Source organism: Maylandia zebra, linkage group LG6 (genome assembly GCF_041146795.1).
Source record: "Maylandia zebra isolate NMK-2024a linkage group LG6, Mzebra_GT3a, whole genome shotgun sequence".
Lineage (NCBI taxonomy): Eukaryota > Metazoa > Chordata > Actinopteri > Cichliformes > Cichlidae > Maylandia > Maylandia zebra.
The window spans coordinates 15,336,298-15,357,819 of NC_135172.1; the positions used below are offsets into that span (position 1 = coordinate 15,336,298).

Consider the following 21,522-nt stretch of genomic DNA (forward strand, 5'->3'; position numbering starts at 1 on the left):
GCGGCCGCTTATCGGGGCCTGGAGCCTGGGGCTCGCTCGGGCCACTTCGGAGGTGGGGTGCCCCCGGCCTCTCGGCCTGGGGCTCGGTCACTCAGGCGCAGCTGGCTGCCGGCGGAGCTCACGGGCGCGTCACTGCAACTCCCCCTGGCTTCTGCTCCACGGCTGCTGAGTGAGCCCTCATCTGGGACTCTCCTCAGCTCTTTCCGGGACAGTGGCGCAGCTGCCCCTCTGTTGGTCTTCCTTGGTCTCTTGTGTTCTGGGGGCCTCTGGATGTCTGGAGTTTTGCTCTGGATGTCTGGAGTTTTGATCTCCTCCACACCTGCTTCACGCCCTGGAGGACGGGGCTGTGGCCCCCCCACACCCTCTAGCAGATTATTACATGAAGGAACCTTTTAAAAAACAAAAAACAAGCGCGTCCATGCTCACAGGTGTACACACGGGTGATCACACCCACAAACTACACCCTTTTTGGCTCCTACCTCAAAGCACACTGTGTTCTGTTGATCTTATGTGCTGCACAATAATGTTTAATATTTAGTATTTACTGTCATATTCCCATATATCATTGTGATGCTGTTTATTCTATTACTCTTGTTCTCTTCTGCTTGCTTTCTTTTTTCTTTCTCAGCAGGTGATCCAGGTGATTGATATATGCATTTTTTTTTTCTCTGCCCGTTCTGTTGGTTTTTGTCTTTTGCCCTTCTCCCCCGTCCCTCTTCTCAGCTGTTTCTCTTTCCCTCTTTCTTTCTCCCCTTCTTTCCCCCAGTCAAGTCTGTCCCGTATTCAGTAAGTGAAAATAAAATAAACAATAAAAGGTGAATCAAATGGACCATTACGGCAAGGCTGGGATGGTCAGTTTGGTAAAGTAAATCCGTTGGGCATCTTTCTTTGCCTTTAGACAACAATTTTGATGGCAAAAGAGCCAAACGGGACAGGCCAAAAGAAGAAAAAAAAAAAAAAAATCATTCAAAATAGCAGCAAAGTAGCTTTTAGTTCAGCTAAAGCCTCCAGTCAAAGCTGACACTATCGATAGAAGCTTGCAAAGTAATAGAGTAGTCATGACATGCAGAGGTAGATGTACATTGGTGCTAATGGCAATAGTACTCTCCCAGTTCCCCAGCGGGCCCCGGGGTTTCCATGTTTTTTGTTTGTTTTATTTACCAAGTTAAACACAAATCCATCAAAGCTGCTTCTAACAGTAAAATTCACCATTCGGCTCACAGTAAAAAATCAAGTAGATCTTCCACTCAGTGTCTGAGGCTGGGTGCTCGGATGTGTACTGGCTGACTCCCTGAGGCTGCGTGGCAGGGCCTGACAGAGCCACGGGCGCCAGGCCCTACCAAGCAGCCGGCAGAAGCACCCAGCTTAGGACCTCGGGGCTCTGGGCCCAGGGGCGGTCCACTCTGGCGTAGCTGGCATGTTGCTGCAGCGCCATGCTGCAGAGTGTTGCATGGCAAGTGATGTAGCAGATTTTTTGTGTCTTTTCTCACTGTCCCTCTCCCCCTGTTTTTCTTTCCCTCTCCTTTTCTTGAACTTCTCTTGTCTATGTCTTTCCCGTTCCTATCCCCGGTCATGTCTGATTGTAATAACTTAAAAGTTATAAATAAATACATACATAAATACACACACACACACACACACACACACACACACACACACACACACACACACACACACACACACACATAGAGCACACACACACACACACACATTATAAAGATCAATCAAGTGGACCAGTATGGCAAAGATGTAATGATCCATTTGGGCATTTGGGAAAATAAATCTTTTGGGCATTTTTCTTGGCCCTCAGACAATAATTGTGATTGCTACAGTGCCGAACGGGACAGGCAAAAACAAAGACAATAAAGCAAGCAAGATCTACTCGTTTTTTACTAACAGGTGAGGGCATCAGCCACTGGCAGGGCGTGTGGTAAGGGAAGATTGGCCCCCACATCATGGGGGGGCCTAAGATGTTTCCAGAGCGGTGGAGTCTAAGACGCGACTTGACACATAACATAGACAAACAGGCACACAGAGACACAAACATGCATTCCCACCATCATGCACACATATAAAAATATTCAGCACTCGCCCAACATGGAGACAAACAGAAATGAACACTGTACACACACTCACACTCCCCAAACATACTCTATACCCCCTGGTCCAGGTATCAGAGGGGCAATCTGCCCCCGGACCCAGTAGATGTTTCCCTTTGCTCTGGGGTGGAGACAAGCAGACCACCCCCGGTCTTGCAGCAGCAGTGAGCCAAATAATCAAGCATGTATATATAAAAGAGAGAAAGAGGTCAGTGCATAGAGCTAATTATAGCTCCTGTAATCTTGAAGTCACTGAAGTCATCTATGAGCTTCAAAGTGCATATTAAACAAATACGTAGGACAGCTACAAAATCTGAGACTGCAAAGCTGAGTGCAAATTTGTTAAATTAGACTTCTGTACACTCACCCAGACCACTTTGACTGCCTTTCCCTCACGCCAGCCTCCACCTGCAAAACCTGCAAGACACTCTCAGTTTAATTACTCCTCTTACCAGACCAACCGCCGCCATGACTGACACTCTTCTCTCTGTATTCCAGTACCACTGATCTTCCCTGCTGAGTCATGACCCTCTCCCTGAGTTTTTCCACCTAGTTCCAGTTGATGGTTCCCCGCATAGTTCACATAGGTAGCTCATGTCACCCTGGTATAAATCTTCATGGTCTGAGATATGTAGCCCTTCACCCTCTACGCCACAGACTTTAGCCACTGCACAGAGACCTGCCGTCTTTAGAAGTTTTCTGATGACTCTGTGGTGGTTGGATGCATCAGCAGGGGTGACGAGTCAGAGTACCGGGCTGTGGTCGACTCCTTTGTCACGTGGTGCGAGCACAATCATCCACAGCTCAACGTGGAAAAAACCAAGGAATTGATTGTGGAGTTTAGGACCCAGGAAACCCTTGACCCCTGTTTCAATCCACGGGGTCAACGTGGACTTTGTGGAGGACTATAAATACCTTGGAGTATACATAGACAATAAACTGAACTGGTTAAAAAACACTACTGCACTTTACAGGAAGGGCCAGAGTCATCTGTATTTTCTGAGGCGGCTGAGGTCCTTCAACATCTGTCAGACAATGCTCAGGATTTTCTGTGAGTCTGTTGTGGTCAGTGCTATCCTCTATGCTGTTGCATGCTGGGGCAGCAGGTTGAGGGTTGCTGATGCCAACAGACTCAATAAACTGATCCGCAAGGCCAGTAGTGTTGTGAGTATGGAGCTGGACTCTCTCAAGGTGGTGCCGGAGAGGCGAATGCTGTCCAAGATAAAGACAATGTTGGACAATACCTTCCACCCACTCCATGACATGCTGGTCAGTCACAGGAACACGTTCAGTGAGAGACTGAGATTACCAAAAAGCACCACTGAACGACACAGGAAATCATTCCTGCCTGTGGCCATCTCCCTGTACAACTCCTCCATCTAATACAATGTAAACACTGCAATAGTTACATCCTTTTCCATACGCTCTTTTCTTGCTCTGTATGTTGTTGTCTACTTTTTATTATTAAATAATTTAAAAGAATGGAAGTTGGTCAGAGCTCCTGTAACTGGCAGCCTCTCCCGTGGCGACATCTTGAAACAGATTTGGGGCTTTGGATTTCTTCGAATTTGTTTTTTTAGTGGAGTTCATTTCTGGTTGTGTGCAAATGTATTTTCATTTATGTGTGCATGCGTGGAGATCTGAGGTTGGTTGGTAGGGTGGACCTCTGCACATAATCGCATGTGTGTGCAAACATTTCTGTGTTTGGATTTCTTAGGATTTGGTTCCTTTGGTGGACTTCATTTCTGGTTGTGTGCAAATGTTAGAACATTCACGTCTGCATGCGTGGAGATCTGACGTTGGTTGGTCGGGTTGGACCTCTGTGCATAATCACATATTTGTGCAAACATTTGTCTGTTTCGATTTCTTGGAATTTGGTTCCTTTGGTTGAGTTTTGTCTCTGTTTGTGTTCAAATGTATTTTCGTTCATGTGTGCATGTGTGGAGATCTGAGGTTGGTCAGTAGAGTGGACCTCTGTGCATAATCACATGTGTGTGCAAACATTTTTGTGTTTGGATTTCGTAATTTTGGTTCCTTTGGTGGAGTTCATTTCTGGTTGTGTGCAAAGTCATGTGTATTCATGTTTGCATGCGTGGAGATCTGAGGTTGGTTGGTAGGGACCTCTTTGCATAATCACATATTTGTGCAAACATTTCTGTGTTTGGATTTCTTGGAATTTGGTTTCTTTTGTAGAGTTTATAGAATTCCAGCATGATTACATTGCTTTGTTTTAGCATTATGCACCAAGTTAATTATTTAATGATGAATAACCCTATTTTTTGCAGTTAAGTCCAACTGTATTTAATTGAGTTGATCCAACCCATTCAAATTATTTTAGTCCAACAAAAATATTTAATCCTAGAAAGGCATTTATTAACATGGAAATCCTTTCCGTGATTTTTTTAAAATAAGTTTAAAATGATATTTTTTGGAGTCAGTAAACAAAGTCTAGTCTGGTTAACATAATAACTGATTACAAGGCTTGATACAGATTTTTATTTATATTTTTGTCCTTGACATGTTAAACTAATATAAATAGCAATACTTTTTTTCTTTTTCTGCCTCTTATAACACGAGTGATTTTCCTGTGGTTTGAAATCTTGTGTGATCTCGTGAATTTTGCAAGTCCAGGCTACTAACCACTCTTTCTAGATTATATCATCTCATATTAAAGTGGCTGAATTTCATGCAGATCCTACACAATATAATGATGTTCACCATATAAACAGTTGTTTTGTTTAAATTACAAGTTATAAATGTAACAACCACCCAATTTTATTTTTTGAGTGCTTTATTCAAAGCACACAAGGATTTCAGTTTGGCACCAGTGTTTTCGAGACTCCTTAGCTTTCCACCTGACTCTGCTCTCTCAGGTAAGTAAAAACATTTTTCTTTTTAGACTCGAATTGAATTATTTTTCTTTTTTTTAACTGCTTTCTACATTATACTAAAAACATCAAATATGTTAAGCAAGATATGAGGAATTATGTAGCAAAGAGAAAAAAGATAAATAACTCTAAATATGTCTTATATTTTAGATTCCTCAAAGTAGCCACACTTTGCTTTGTTGACAGCGCTGCAAACCCTTGGTCTTTTGTCAATGAGCATTATGATGTAGCCACCTGAACTGGTTTTCACTTTCACAGGTGTGCCTGGCAGTATACAGCTGACAGCCCTATGAAAAGTGTTAGACTTAATATTATGGCAAGAACCAATCAGCTAAGTGAATAAAAGTGACAGTCCATCATTTCTTGAAGAACTAAAGGTCAGTCAATCTGGAGAATTGGTAAAATTTTCAGTGTGTCCCCAAGTGCAGTCGCAAAACCCATCAAGTGCTATGACAAAACTGGGTCACATAAGTACCACCCAAGGAAAGGATGACCAAGAGTCACCTCTGCTGCACAGGATAAATTCATGTGAGTCTCAGAGATTGTAGTTAGTAACACCTCAGATTAGGGCCCAGATAAATGCCACACAGGGTTCCAGTAACAGACACATCTCTACATCAACTGTTCAGAGGAGACTGCACGAATCAGGTGTTATGGTCAAATAGTTGCTAAGAAACTACTACTAAGGAAAAGCAACAAGTAGAAGAGATTTGTTTGGGCCAAGAAATACAAGGAATGGACATTAAAACCACTGGAAAACTGTGCTTTGTTCTTCTGAGTCCAAATCTGAGATCTTTGGTTCCACCCCTTGTCTTTGTGTGCTTTCCTGGTGACACTGTTGGGGAGTTGAACAGTAGCACACTGAACCAGCATGGGTACCACAGCATCCTGCAGTGACATACCATCCCATTCGGTTTACGTTTAGTTGAACCATCATTTATTTTTCAACACCCAAATACACCTCCAGACTGTGTAAGGGCTGTTTGACCAAGAAGGACTGATGGAGTGGGAACTTGTTGGAAAACCATTTCTGGTGCCTACCTCATCTACAGACTGACTACCTCTCTCCAAAAAAGAGAATGTCAACAGTGTCCAAAGCAGTGATCAAAGCAAAGTGTGTGTGTCACGGTTCTGGGTCCATTGGACCCAGTATTTTGAGTTTATTATGTTTTGGTTTAATTTTGCATCATGGATTATTCTTTATGTTTCTCTGGTACTTTGTGTTTCAGTTATCTTGGTGTTTTGGATTGTTTTCTCATTCTCTTGTTATGATGATGATGATGATGATGATGATTATTAGAGTTTCATGTTTCTGTTATCCATGTTTTAGGAATTGTGGTTTCACTTACAGTTCAGTTCCATGTGTCATTTTCTGTCTGTCTCTCTGTGTTGAGTCCGTGTCTCTGAGTTGTGATTCATGTTTCCTGTTTTATTGTGAAAGTCTTTGTCTTATGTTAGTGTGTGCAGCTTTGTTCCCCCTGTCTCATTAGCCCTGATCTCTCCCAGCTGTGTCGCCCTCCTGTTGCCGATTCCCTCGTTACTACCCTGTGTATATAAGCCCTGTGTTTTCCCGTGCTTGGTGTTGCGTTGTACCCTCAGATTATGCCTGTGTGGTTTTTGTGGCAGTGGTTCACGGTCATTGCCATTGCTCAGTTTATGTTTTGTTTTATGCCAGCAATAAAGCTGAGGTTTGAGTTACAGTTCAGTGTCTGAGTCCTGCACTTGGATCCTCCTCTCCACCTGCCTGCACACAGAGCCCTGACAGTGTGTATTCTGTAGATTCTAAAATATATATTTTTTGTTTACTACATTCAATTCCAATGTGTTCATTCATAGTTCTGAAGCTTTGGTGAGAATCTACAATGTAAATAGTCATGAAAAAAAGAAACTATTAAATGAGAAGGTATGTTCAAACATTTAACTGATAGTGTATATAAAAAATGCTGCTGTTATGCAATGGGATTGTGTACTCACATAAAAAAAATTTGATCTCGCATTTGTGTCACAGTGTTCAAAAAACACAGCATGATAGAGCAGGTACCCATGAAACAACCATATTTGGTCCATATTTTCTATCCTTTCTAATGATAAAGGAAGCATGTATGAGGTAAATAGAACTGGTCCTAGCACAGAACCCTGTGGAACTCCATAATTAAACTCAGTGTGTAAAGATAACTCTCCATTTAATAAATATTAATAACTGTAATAAAATATTATGGTCAACAGCATCGACTGCTGCACTGAGGTCTAGCAGCACAAGCACAGAGTCCGCTGCCAGAGGCCACAATGGTCATTGTAATTAACTTTCCAGTGTCCCAATTTACCAGCTTATAAAAATGTTTTCTCTCGTTCTGTTGCACATCTCCCCTGACACTCTCCTCTTCACCTCTCCTGTGCACCCGACCCGATTCTATGCACCCATGTCTCCCTAAACTGGTGTGTTTAAATCTGCAGCAGAAAATATGCACCAAGCTATAACTAAGCACTAACAAGCTTTCTAAAAAATGGAATTAATTAAATATTTTTGATTTCACTTTCTGTAGATGCATGTCACATGTGCTGATGATGTATGAGTTTTATTTGGATAATGGCTTAGAGTATGTTTCTGCTTTAACTCAGATGCAGAAGGCTTTTGAAGATGCCTCCTTTGCTCTCAAAGTGGGAAACATGAGCGGTCCATAGCCACCTCCTGTACATGGATGACATCAAGCTGTATGCCAAGAGTGAACGAGACATCGATTCACTGATCCACACCACCAGGATATACAGCAATGACACTGGAATGTCGTTCGGACTGGAGAAGTGTAGTCGGGTAACCAAGTGAAGGAAGGTAGTCAGAACTGAGGGGATATAATTACCAGAAGGCAACATTTCAGACATAGAGCACAGTTACAAGTACCTGGGGATCCCACAGGCAAATGGGAACCATGAAGAGGCCGCTAGAAAGGCTGCAACCACCAAGTACCTGCAGAGGATTTGGCAAGTCCTGAGGAGTCAGTTGAACGGTAAGAACAAGATCCAGGCTATGAATATCTACACCCTGCCTGTGATCAGGTACCGTGCTGGGATAATAAGCTGGTCAAAGGAGCAGATAGAAGCCACTTAAGCCAAGGAAGTTCCTTACCACGCATAGAGGGTTTCCTCCCAAGTCGGGCAACCTGAGGCTGTATGCTAAGCAGAAGGAGGGAGGCCGGGGACTGGTGAGTCTCAGTACCACAGTCCAGGGTGAGACAACGAAAATCCACGAATACATCAGGAAGATGGCCCCAACCGACCGCGTGCTCAGTGATTACCTCAGCCGGCAGAAACCCAAGAAAGAGGAGGAAGAGGAGGAACCATCATGGAAGGACAGGCATGGTACCACCGGCAGATAGAGGAAGTGTCTGACATCCAGAAGTCCTACCAGTGGCTGGACAAAGCTGGACTGAAAGACAGCACAGAGGCACTAATCATGGCAGCACAGGAACAAGCTCTGAGCACAAGATTAATCGAGGCTGGGGTCTATCACGCATGCATACATGGAACGCAACAACTAAGTAGCTGGCATAGTATACACAAACATCTGTGCCGAGTATGGACCTGAAGTCCCAAGGTCAAAATAGGAGACTCCTCCTAGGGTGGTTAAGAATGGCCGAGCTAAGATCCTCTGGGATTTCCAGATACAGACAAAATAGTGGTGGCTAACTAACCGGACATAGTGGTAGACAAACAGAAGAAGACGGCCGTAGTGATAGATGTAGCGATACCGAATGAAAGTAATATCAGGAATAAGGAACACAAGAAGTTAGAGAAGTACCAAGGGCTCAGAGAAGAAGCTTGAGAAGATGTGCAGGGTGAAGGTGACGGTGGTCCCCGTGGTAATCGGAACACTAGCTGCAGTGACTCCCAAGCTAGGCAAGTGGCTCCAGCAGATCCCAGGAACAACATCCGAGTTCTCTGTCCAGAAGAATGCAGTCCTAGGAACAGCAAAGATACTGCGCAGCACCCTCAAGCTCCCAGAATATATATATTTGCTTGTTTAAGGTCTCCCTGGAAAACATATACTGTCATTTATAAAATTTGTGAATATGAAAGAAGGATAATGATAGTACCAAGATTGAAAATGTATTTTCATATTAATTTGAAATTTGCTTCATCAAACAATCCTTTATTGGCAGCAATCACAGCCTTGCAGACTTTCATTCAGATGGTCTGACTGATTTAAACGAGATGTTTCTCTTTTTTGTTTGTTTTTTATTATTTCTCTCCAGTGACATCACGTGCTTACTGGGATTCTCTCTATGAAACTGTATTTCTTTACCTTACACTTTAAAGTGCTTTGACGTGGTTATTGTTGTTGGCATTATATGAATAAAACAAAACTGTGTCCTGTGTGATTGTTATTGTTTTTGATTGTTTGTTTTTAAATGTGTGGAAATTTCTCCTGTACAATGTGGTTCTGATTTTCGGGTCACCATCTTGTAGAAAGCAACCGTTTCTTCACAAGTCAGTCCATGGGGGTGTCATGGTGTTATAAAATAGGGGAGGAAGCTAATGTGTTTACAGATCTTACACGTTCTGATTACAAAGACACCTCCAAAGTTCATTTTCTCCCACATGTTTGAGAAATGATGTCATCCGCTTTCCCGGTATATTTTCATTTGTTCTGCATTTCCTAAACTTTTTTTGAACCTATAGACTTAAAACCTGTTTACGTGTTCGTAGCATTCATTTTTAGTCTTTCGAGCACTCCTAGTGGGGCGTAAGTATAAAAGCTCTAATGAACTGCTCCCTCTCATGCCTCCATGCCGCCTGCGGTAATTTTCCTGTGTAGACTTTACGCACTGGATTCCTTCCTCTCATCTCTGAAATGTCGTGTGGAACAGCCTGGAGGCGGCGTAAAACCTTCCCATCCGCAAGCCTCTGTCCATTCTGCAGTACAGGACAGGCTGCCTCTCACACACACGTGTGTTTAATTTAGGTGAGTGTACGGCGCTGTGCCCCTGACAGCGCAGCGGTTTCCGTTACAAGGAAATGATGGAGGAGGAAAGTTTCTGACGCCTCTCTGCTCTCTCTCTCTCTCTCTCTCTCTCAGGGACAGTCCACAGGAAAGACTGGAGCTCATTAATCATTTGCGCAGTTTGCTCGTCCTCCTCGTAACATGTACATGTTGTCAGTGTAAAAAAAACTGCATGTGTTTTGGATTAAAAGGGTGTTCTACACTGAAATGTCTCACCATTGGAAATGCAGCTCCACGCCTGTCTGTTGCTTTTTATCGTCACAACAGGTAAGAACGCCCGCCGCTGACATGTTAGATGTTATTGTGCTATTTGCTATTCTTTTGTCTTTAAATTAGGCTAAATCAAAGTGATATGCACACTGTCGGTATGGAATACCTAACCTCAATATTATTGGGGTTAGTCAATGGAAATAAGATGTTCTGTAAGCTCTGAAATTCTCTGTTTAAATTAACCTTTTGGTTGTACTTCCCTCAGCTTATTCCCACAAATGCAGTTTGAGCTGTAAAAGTCTAACAAGGTTTTTCTCTTTCTCTTCTCAGATAAAGCGCGAATCACGAGAATCATAATGACATTTATTTCTGGTATTTTTAGAGCTGTTTCTGCCTCCTGATGTTCTCAGTGAATACATGAAATATATTCATGATTTACAGTAGGAGTCAGGTTGAGCAGTATATAACTTAACATGCTGTGAAAATGTGTTGTTCCAACTGTGCCGTGAGCTGGGAATCTGTCGGAAAGATCTTATCTCCCTCTGTGGTGTTACACAGAGCAATGTTATGTTGTTGTGATTTCCACTCTGTCTCTTCTCACCCTGTCTCTCTCTCTCTGTTATTGTGTTTGTTCCTGGTTTTCCAGTCCAGGAAGATGAGAGGAATTCCTCGGAGGACCACTCAACCCAACATCCAGACCTAGACCCCACTCAATGGTTTCCAACAGGAACCAGCTTTACAAATAGTCCTCCTGTTGATCAAGAAGTGACGAGAGGCATGAAGGAGGGCAGAGATCACACCTACGATGGTCTGGAGAGGAGTTTTGCACCTCTGTCTGTGTCTAGTGCCTCCTCTCTGGATCAAGGACTGCTGAACCCCACCTCACCCCAGCAGGGACTCCCTGTCGCTGGGAGAAGTGATAGGGAAACTCTCCCTCTTCCTGAGGAAAAACCAAACAATGGAGCGGAAACATCTGGAGCTGCTCACCTCACCGATGGGCCCATGGCTGCCAGAAATACAACACACCCATATTTTCAGCATGGACTCAGTGCAGGCCCCAATACAAGCACACCCTCAAACCCGACTGAAAAAAGCCTTCAAACTCTGATGGCATTGACAGAGGAAACAGCCAGTAGTTCAGCTCTCATGCTTGACAAAGCTATACAAGATACATCCGTTCAGACATCTAAAAACACAGGCAAAGATGTTGCCACACAAATGGATCAAAGAGTGTCCAGCGCCAGCGTTCCTCTCCGTACTTCTGTTCCAGCTGAGCTATCTTCCTCCAGGACAGGTCATACAGGCATAACCGCACATGGTGTGGGTGTTAGTGGGACATCTGGAGATGAACAGCCTCATTCCTGGAGGAGCCAGAGAAGCACAGACAGACATAATTCTGACCTGACCTTTGCTGTCACTTCTGACCCTTTAAAATCCTCCATCAAAACACTGCAGGATGACTTCAGTGCACAAACCCACACTGAACCCACTGCATCATCATCATCTTCAGAAGTTTACAGCGGCACTCATTCATTCAACACCCACTTCACAGAGCTCAACAACGTTGTTAGCACTGTGGAGGCTGATCCAGTTCATCCAAACATAAGTCAAATTAACTCATTTGTATCTGTTGCTGCTGCTCAGACTGTTACATCTGAGTTGCCTGATAAGTTTGAACAAACTGAGATGACGCTCCCATTTTCCTCAAGGAGTCTAACAGACTCTCCTCAAAGCACAGAGAGCCCCACACATTCTGCTTACACGTCATCTTTATTTACACAGACAGACAAAGAGACACAAACGGCAGTAGAAAGTGCACGCGGAAATATCATTGATGCGCACCCGACTAGAAACACTATCCCTTCCCCACCTGGTATTACCAAGGCTTACAGTTGGACTTCAGGGTTCACCGATTCTTCTTCTACACCCGGGGCAGCGCTGACCGTGGGAGGTGTAACCCAAAACTCAGCCATCACAGGAACCACTGGAGTGACATACACTCTGCATCCTGCTCACACACTCCTACGTGATGACTCGCCCACAGATTCTACTGCTGTTGCTGTTTCATCTTCCACCACATCCACAGAGTCCTCTACAGCTTTGTACACACTCCACACACACAGTACATTTCCTGATAGTTCACACCCTGCTTTAACCTCGTCTGTGTCTCAGACCACGGACCACACAGTCAGCAAAGCCACGCCTTCACCTCCACAAATGTCACCTCCTACACACAATCACCCGCCTCCTCAGACTTCTACTAATATGTCACCAACACGTAACCAATCCCAACCCCTAATTATTACTACTACTGCACATACTCCTCTCCTTTCTACTGTAACATTAGATTATGGACATGGAGCTGGAGAAGAACAAGTAGAAAAGTATAAGTTCTGGCAGTGGTCTTCCAGCAGCACGACCACACGCACTCCCACATCTGGACTACCACAGCAACCTCCACAGCAGACAACCATGCATCCCAGCCAGGAGCCCTCTTCTGCTTTAACCTCCACACCTGCTCGAAGCTCCACAAACAGTCCCAAGTTCTACATCGTGCCAGATCAGCCTGCTGCCATCAGAGGTACTTCCCAAACACCACTGAAGTGTTTTACGTTTAGGTAAATATCCTGATTATATATCCAGAAGTCCTGAAATTAGTTTATTTACTTGTTCTGTCCAGTGGAGTCAGTTGAGCTGCTGCTGCAGATAGTTGTAGAAGAGCCCATGTTGGCTTCAAATGTCAATTTGGAGAACGACACTACTACCTGGGTGAGGGATTGTACAGTAACACACACTGGCACAAAAAAGCAGAAATAATCAAATAATTAAGTATTTTTGACTTCAGCTGAGTAGTTTTTACAGAGTTCTCAATTAAGGTTTCTTTCAGATGAAGCCATACCTACAGAAAGCCCCGGGGTTCAGCCGGCTGCTGGGAGTCTGGAGCAGGTGAGGTGGTGCAGACAAGCTGAAAATGAAAGGCACCTCCAGGCTCTTTCTAGATTTCAATTAGCTCCACCTTGTCTCTCAATATGCACTGTCCATTTCTCAGTTGTGTGTGTGTTTCCTATCCCAGGTTATGGGACGTTAAATACATCATTTCTGCTAGGGGAAGATATAAACTCTCAGACATAAGTAAACACAATTAAAACACCACAAAAATCCACCAGAGTTAAACATCATTAGGGGAAAAAATGTGAAAAAAACATAATAAATTCTTCATCATCCTTCTGCATTTTTCTCCCCTTTCTTAAGTATTAACCTTTTTTTTTTTTTTACCCATGCAGCTAATGGGACTTTGGAAACTAAAGTCAGTGTCCATTAAATTATGTAATGGTCTCTAACCTCTATGTTGCTTTCCCGACATTAATTTTATTAGCCATCCCTCAGTTTGTCAACAGGGCTCAGATAATTTCCCAACTGGAATGTTTTGATCTAACTAAAGCACAGTGGAAATTGTAATTGGGTTATGCTTTGGGATCGGTCACAGAAAGTTGCGTAAAAGGAGGTAAATCTCCAGTTCTGTTTTTGTTCCAGTGGCCGTGCAGTGCAGAGCCTGCTGGAGTTCAAAACCAGCAGAGCTTTGGAGTGGCTCAGCATAACAGAACCCACATCACTGCTGGAGCGTACTGGACTAGCCCAGGCTGTTCGCAACAAGAGGACATTCAGGACTTCCAGGATCACCAACATCACAGTCGGAGGTAAGCCCGTGTTCAGGTGCCGGTCTGCAGGCAGCTGACTGAAGCCCTGGTGGCTGAGCAGTTTGGGAGGAGTCTGGTTGCCTTTTCATGCACATTGTTCTTAATATCTTTCCGTTCATTTCCTGTCATCTTTCTGCAGAAGACTGGGTGTTTGTGTTTGTCATCAATGTCAAAAATTGACACCAAGATGTCCTGAGTTTCTTCATTAACCTGAGAGAAAGTTCCTTTTTTTTTTTTTTTTTTTTTTTTTTTAACGTCTTAATTCAATTAACCCAGATACAGGAAAACTGATGTAAACATCGTAACTCAGTTAGCCTGACTCAGTTAAGCTCAAAATCTAATTATGAAAAATCTAATTATTCTACCTGGCTTGGTCTAACAAACTTTTTCTTCTTTACTATAGCGTGGAGTCATTTTATTTGTTTCCATTTTAATGTTTGGCATCAGAAAAAATCTAAAATGCAGAAGTGCTGCAGTGTAGTTTAAATAGTCATTTGGTAAAAAACGCAGTAGGTTCAGTGATTCATTTTTGTACTGCAAGCTTGTTAGAGGCATAACATGTGAGGAGAGCACATGCTACAGACATCTTCACCAGAAAAGCAAGAGTGATGTCATGTAGCTTTAAGATGAGAATTATTCTAAAAGTGGGGAAACTTTCTAATAAATTTTTTATATTTCTCCAGGTGATAAAGTAAAACCTTTAAGATACTGAAAATGTGGCCGGTTCATTTCCATTTTCAGGGGATGCTCAGCCATCGAAACTCATGTCATGAAGCACTTGATGCGCATTTCTTGTGCTGATGTTAATGCCAGAGGAAGTTTGGAGTCGGAGTGTTGGTGACTTTTACACACTATGTACCTCACCACTTTGTGACTTTATGTGATCGGTTACTTTGGTGACTGTTACAACTACCTGGTGTGGAGATCCCTTTTAAATGGTGGAAATCTTGGAAGGAAGAGATTTGACAAATTGAATTATTGCAATGAAACCATCCTTGCAATAACAGTCCAACACTTGAATTCAGTTAACTCTTTAGAAAGACACATTTTTTTTTCACAACTCAGTCCAGGGCCACACCTGTGGTCACAGGACTGAAAACACCTGAGCTCAAAGATCAAGCGATGTAACCTTTTGTCCATACAGTGCACATACTTGTAACAATTTTTGAAATACGGATTACTGTTTAGACCAAATAAGAAACATTATCAGCTGGTTAATGGAGAACCTAATCAACAATTGTTAAGTTAAGTCTCAAGTATCTCAAGTACAACTGAAAATTCAGCCTTGTGACACATTAGCTTAATGTGTAATTGCATGATATTCACGTGACTACTAAAAACTTCAGTGCCTGTCTGATTTTTGGATGCATATATCATTACAATGAGATCACTTTATGATAAGAAAATTAAAAAAAAATGGCACCACCTTTATTATTTTCTTTAATTCTTTTTAAACATGCCTTCCCCTCAGGTCTGCAGGGCGACATCTGTGACTGGTTGCTGCAGTGCTCTGCAGGATATAAGTGTGTTTCCCAGCCTGGCACTGCCAACTACAGCTGTTCCTCAGTCTGCCACTTTGACTACTGCCACCATCACGGCATCTGCACACACCATCCACACCAGCTTCCAGTTTGCCGGTAAGAACGTTAAAAGGAAAAGCAAATCTTTTTGTTCACCCAGGCATATTTTGTTTGCATGTGTAAATGACTTGTATTTGGGCATTAGCTGCCTTGCAGGTGACGATTTCTGGTTCATGGGTGAGAGGTGCGATGTCAGGATGACCCGCGCACGTCTCATTGGTGCGTGCCTTGCCATCTTACTCATCATAGTGACAGTGATCATCATTTTGGCGTTTGTGGCAGTGCGACGCTATCGAGCAATTCTGATTCAGGCCAAAGTAGACCAGACTCGCAGCAGGTAGGAAAAGGCTTTTATTAAGACGCACCTACAGTTCAGGCGTATGCATATTTTGTTAATTATACAATTTTTCTAATTTTGCCTTTCTGCACCACCACAGTGGATTTTTTTTATTATTATATTTATATATTATATATTAATTAAAACTGAAAGATTGCTCTTCAGTCACATCTTGTTTGCTTTTAGATCCATTGTGGTTTTTACTGCAAAGGTTACATTTTTTTTGGACGATAAGTACTTCCATAAACCTTAAAATTTATAGTAAAAACGTGCATATTTGTGACGTACAGTAAATCGCAGTAGTCACAATAGGTGAAAGTATTCTGTTGTGATCCATGAGAGAAAAACCAGAGACTGACATAAACGCACATGCTCTTCAGTAACTGTAAACACTCATTGCCACTAGGTGGCACAGTCTAGCTGACAACGCACATACTAAGGATGAAGGTGGAACTGGATTGCTGGCTCAATCTGAATGTCTAACCTCCACATATGCTGACAGCTGAGCACACAGACACAGTCATTGATACTGTGACATGTTTCATTAGGGTGCTGGGCCAGGAGATGAGGAAACCTATTAGTTGTTCCTGAATGGAAATGCCTCCTACACAACTAATATTAGAGGTGTATGCATGGTAATATTAGTAAATCCAGCATAAATGCAATCTCAATTCTGTGTACTTTCTTTTCATATTAATGTTTGTTTTTAAACCTCGGGTGTTCCTCCAAGTGTAGTCTGGAAAAAATGACCTTGTGGTTTTGGATGGTTCTAATATGATGGCGTGCAGAGACTTGGATTCAGCTTCATGAAAGTCTACCTACAAGGATTCTTGTGTCGAAGCACTTTTCATTTGAACCTTAATAACAAACTGAGACTGCAAGAGGCAAAAGCATATTGATCTTAATCAAGATACTGTTTGTTTGACTGAATATTGAGCATGTACAAAGACAAAGATCAGACAGGAAGTAATAAGTCTGAAGCTAAGCCTTAAGTCCAGTATGTCTAGAGTAGGAAATGTGTGTTTTCCAGGAAATTGGGGCCTCTTTGGAGTCATCTTTTTAAACATCCCAAGTAGCTGATGATTGCCCGAGTTTAGAGAAACTTTGCAAAGCATATAATTTAGCACAGGAAAATATTTTAAAATTAGCCTAAAATAAGTTATTCCAGAGGATTTTTATACAAATAATGGGGAGGATTTACCTTTTATAACTTTATACATCTTAGAGCAGTAATCTCCTGCCAGTATACACAAACCCTGGTTGTAAACTAGAGTTCATTACAAAACTGCTGACAACTACTGGTTTCAGGGCAATGGCTGGGTTTTAAAGGTGTTTATAAGTGGAACTTATGCTATTAAAATAACTTGGAAAAAATCACCTGTGTCCATTAAATGGTAATTAAGCGGTATAGTTTTATATTGTTCTTGATCTGCAATGTTTTAAACAAATCTGTTAATGTTTCTTCTTACCTGTTGATCTATTTCTGGTAAATGGAAAGTTATTCACTGGCAAGGAGCAGTCATGTGTCACTGTGACACATCAGTTCATTCATGAAACATAACATCATCTGTATGAGCGGGGTCATCTCCGACCTTTCTGCTGTCATAGGAGTTCTTTGTTCCTTGGTGAAACTGAGCAGCTTTGTGAAGAGCTTTTAAGAAGAAACTCTTTTTAGGGGTAAAATAAGAGCTTCTATGAATGCCACAGAGATAAGGTTCAAGTTATGACCCCACATTGTAAAAGGGCTGTCTCCCATCGACTAGGTTGATTTTTTTTTTTTTTTTTTTTTTCCTTCTTGAAATTTTGTTCATGTGAAACGTTTAAAGCTGGCACACAATTGTTAAAAAAAAAAAAAAAAAAGAGGAAAACCCAGATTGCAAAGAGAAGCAACAACAACAAGCATTGTACCCTGTGACCTCTCACGATTTTGTTTGCGCAGCTATCGCAGATTCAACCACTTTGATGAGCTGTCAGGTCGCTTCTGGTTGCGCTCGTGGGCGGGATCAGCAGACTCATTGGACAATCCTGCCTTCACACGCTCCGATGAGTTGCTGCATCTGCGAGCGCTTGACCGCCCCTGCTGTTACCACGACGACACGCTGTCACTGGCTTCCACCTGCCCCAGCCACGGAACACGAATCAACACAATCTACCCCCACAGGTATATACAGCGTACACACACACACACACACACACACACACACACACACACACACACACACACACACACACACACAGTGTTCATTGTCTGACAGTGAGTTGTGTGTTCCAAAATGTGGGAGAGTTTTCAGTGAAAAGCTTCTCTGTTCTCACCAATGCCACTCTTGAAGCTTAAAAACAAGCTTGGTTCACAGTTATCAGTGATGGTCACTGTGGTCACCTTGGAATATTTACATGTTTTAAAGCCAGTAAAGCTAAAACTGTTTCTTACTGACATTTTTTTTTTTTTTTTTTTTTTTTTTGTATTGACAGCATATGGAATATAAGGAATTCTATATTCGGATTCTAAATCCCATGTTACTTTGGACCCTAAGGTCAAACTTTCATAAAATCTATTTTATCTTAAAACTGCTTAAAATTCTTCTGCCGGTGTTTGCATTGGCAGCATTTAGGAAATGGTCCTGGTACATGGGGATTGTAAATCTCACATCATAGCTTGCATCCAAATATCATGTAACATTTGACCTCTGACTTCCCTTTTACATTTCAAATCTGCCTTTCTTTCAGTCTTACCCCAAAATGTGTTATAGCTTTAAAGAAATCGTTGTCAAGAGAATGCGCTGCCTAGTAAGAAATACACTGTAATAAAATATTATATAATCGGCTCAAGTTATTCATGTCCCAGTCACTCTCCAAATGCTCCAGAATGGCATCAACAGCATATATCCAGGTCAGGTGGGGAATATCAGACTCTAGTAGCCCGATAAATCAATTATTAAAATAAGAAGAAGAAATTGAAACTAATAAATCACCCACCATATAGATGTTTTGGAGAGGGGACAATCTATTTTTGTAGTGGACATGTTGTTGTTTTTTAAGGCTGTAAAGCTGGCCATTTTAACATGGATGGGAGTCTGTGGACATTGACTCGCTTTTGGAGCCAGCCTCAAGTTGCCATTAGAGAGCATGCAGTATTTGGCACTTCAGCAGAAGTCGCAAATACCTTCTGTTCGCCACCTCTGCGTCTCACTAATACATGGTAGTTTCAATAAAATGTCAGATTTTGATTCATAAGCACAGAGTCCAAATTTCTAGTCAGTTCCTGGAGAGTTAATGTTGAAATGGAGTTTCTAATTAAACTCTGAGGCATTAGCGTGAGCTCTAAATGTGTGTGAGGTGCTTTTAATTGCCAGTGCCCACAGCAGCTAACGCTAATGAATGTATCATGTGCAGCAGAGGTTTCTCCAAGAAGTAGGATGTTAGGGCATCAGTGGACTGGGCCTCCAAAATAATCCAAACTAAACTCACTTCATATAGTTTGGAATAAGTTGAACTGGATAGGAAATGAAATGAACTATCCATAATTAACTGCAGGACTTAACACAACATAATAATTTGTACATAAATGCAAAATACACTTGAGTCTAGTTTAAATGTTAATAAGTAATCTCTCTAAAAACCCACTCATTCAAAGATTTCACTACTCACTTCCCTAACTGTTGCTTAAAATAGCTACTAATTTGAGCTTGAAGTGATTAAATAATGTAAATAATCCTTTTGCATCCTGTAGTTCCCAGTATGGATGGAGGGGGAGTGAGATGAGCATGGGGGATGGTGTGCTGGACTCGGGTAAGGCCAGTGACCTTTCAGTGTGTAGCTGGCCAGTGGAACCCATTCACTGGACTCCATTTCCACTTCTGCAGCAACTGGCTTCTCACAGGACACCCACAGTGAGTGTGTGACTGTACATGTGGTTTCCATGAGAGTTTCGGTAAGATACAAATGTCTGCGTGGTTTCACAGTTTGAATGATGCGATGTTTCTCTATGAAACCAGGTCAGGGTGTCACGACCACGGTCCTACTGTGAAGGCATGGAGCTTGTAGACATGGGGAAGAGCTGGACTGCTTGACTTGCATATGGAGGATTCAATCTGTTCTGACACTGGTTTTTACAGTTTATTAATGCATTGTAAAGTTAAAATATTTGTGTTTTGTTAATAATAATAAAAAAGTAAGGCAGTAAATGTATAAATGTGTACACCTTTCTTTGAAAGATTAAATCTGTTTCTGATGCTGAGATGTTAACTGCATGTCTGTCATGTGTGGTACAAGGTCTTGGAAAATGTTCTACTGTTACTCAGGGCATCAATATATTGTATTTACTTTTGGAATTAAAGCCATCAAAGGATATTTATACTCTACTTACTTTCAATAACAACTGAAGACTTTACACTTACGAATACAATAATAAGATAAAAACACAAAGATGTTCTCACATTTTAGTACAGGCTAATTGATTTAAGTACTAGCTGAAATATTTTTAGTTACCACCCCTGCTTCCAAGGAGCAGGACTTTTTTGTAATTTTTCCAAGTGGTCCTGAACAATAGTTCTCCAGGCTTTCTTCAAAGTTCCTATTTGGACACTGGCTGCTTCCTGACAGGAGAGATGCATCAGGATCTTCACCTGATCCAGTTGATCCATCAGTGGAAAGGTCAAGAAGTCATAGTTAAGGAAAGGAAACTGGGAGAAAAGGGTGAAGTGTGCCTAATTTCATAAGAAGTGTACTGAAAATCAGTGGCAGAAGGTCTGATGAAGGGGTAAATCCAAACTGGAATTTATGTATTTTTTTTGGTTCACATCATTGTCTTTTTATGAAGGAGGTAGGGAGAGCGCTACCACAGTGAGTGTCTACATTAATCTGTAAAACACATTGGAGGCTCTGTCAGCCAGTGGTGTTGGAGATCTTGTCAGAATTGATGGAATTATGAACACAGAAGAAGTGCTGTCAAATTTAGATCCACCATGCAATACCATCTGGAAAGCATCTAATTGGCAACAAGTTTATTTTTCAGCATGACAGTGATCCAAACACACCTAATACAGTAAATGCATACCTGGGTAGAAAAACACACAATGAAAGATTATGAATCGGCCTCCCCAGAGGCTGGACCTCAACATTACTGAAGCAGTGTGGGATCATCTTTACAGAGAACAGAACAAAAAGCAGTATAACAGAGAAACAAGAAAGCTTTGAATGTCCTTTAGAAAGCCTCCAGAACTATTCCTGAAGACTACTTAAAGTATGAGAAAGCTTGCCTAAGAGTTCAGACTATGTTGGAGAGTAAGGATTGTCATACAAAGTATTGACTTTCGAGTTCCTTAGAATTGTACAAACTCTGTTTTTGCCTAAACAAAATATAAAGAAATGAGGTGACGCAAGCATAATACTGCATATCATTATTGTTCCTAATCTTGTAGCCCTGTATCTCATCTGTTAGGGGCCTAAAAGAAAGGTTGTGTGTCCCTGTGACTCTAAGATAGGACATAATATTTTAGAATTAAAAATTCAGTAAGCTTAAAGGTTGACAGAAGACTTCGTGCTAATGCCTTACATTATACACATGAGATGCATTGTTGTTTCACAGTAATAAATGTGCTATTATTTACTAAATGCGGTTTCTCTCATACCACACATACACGAGCCCCGCCCCCTCAATGCTGTGTATGAAACTCTGCTGAAATGTGACCATTAAACGACTGGAAACACGG

The 21,522-nt window shown here is 41.9% G+C and overlaps 1 protein-coding gene across 1 annotated transcript; it reads left to right on the forward strand.

The window, feature by feature from the left end:
* The first annotated feature begins 9,767 nt into the window (after window positions 1-9,767).
* Window positions 9,768-20,161, forward strand: si:ch211-14k19.8 (uncharacterized). Its single transcript, XM_004568300.2, has 11 exons — window positions 9,768-9,947; window positions 10,062-10,253; window positions 10,843-12,777; window positions 12,877-12,965; window positions 13,084-13,142; window positions 13,731-13,894; window positions 15,366-15,531; window positions 15,620-15,811; window positions 17,751-17,972; window positions 19,542-19,701; window positions 19,807-20,161. Exons 2-11 carry the CDS (start codon window positions 10,211-10,213, stop codon window positions 19,879-19,881), a joined length of 3,105 nt encoding a protein of 1,034 aa, XP_004568357.2. The 5' UTR covers window positions 9,768-9,947; window positions 10,062-10,210; the 3' UTR covers window positions 19,882-20,161.
* The last annotated feature ends 1,361 nt before the right edge of the window (window positions 20,162-21,522 follow it).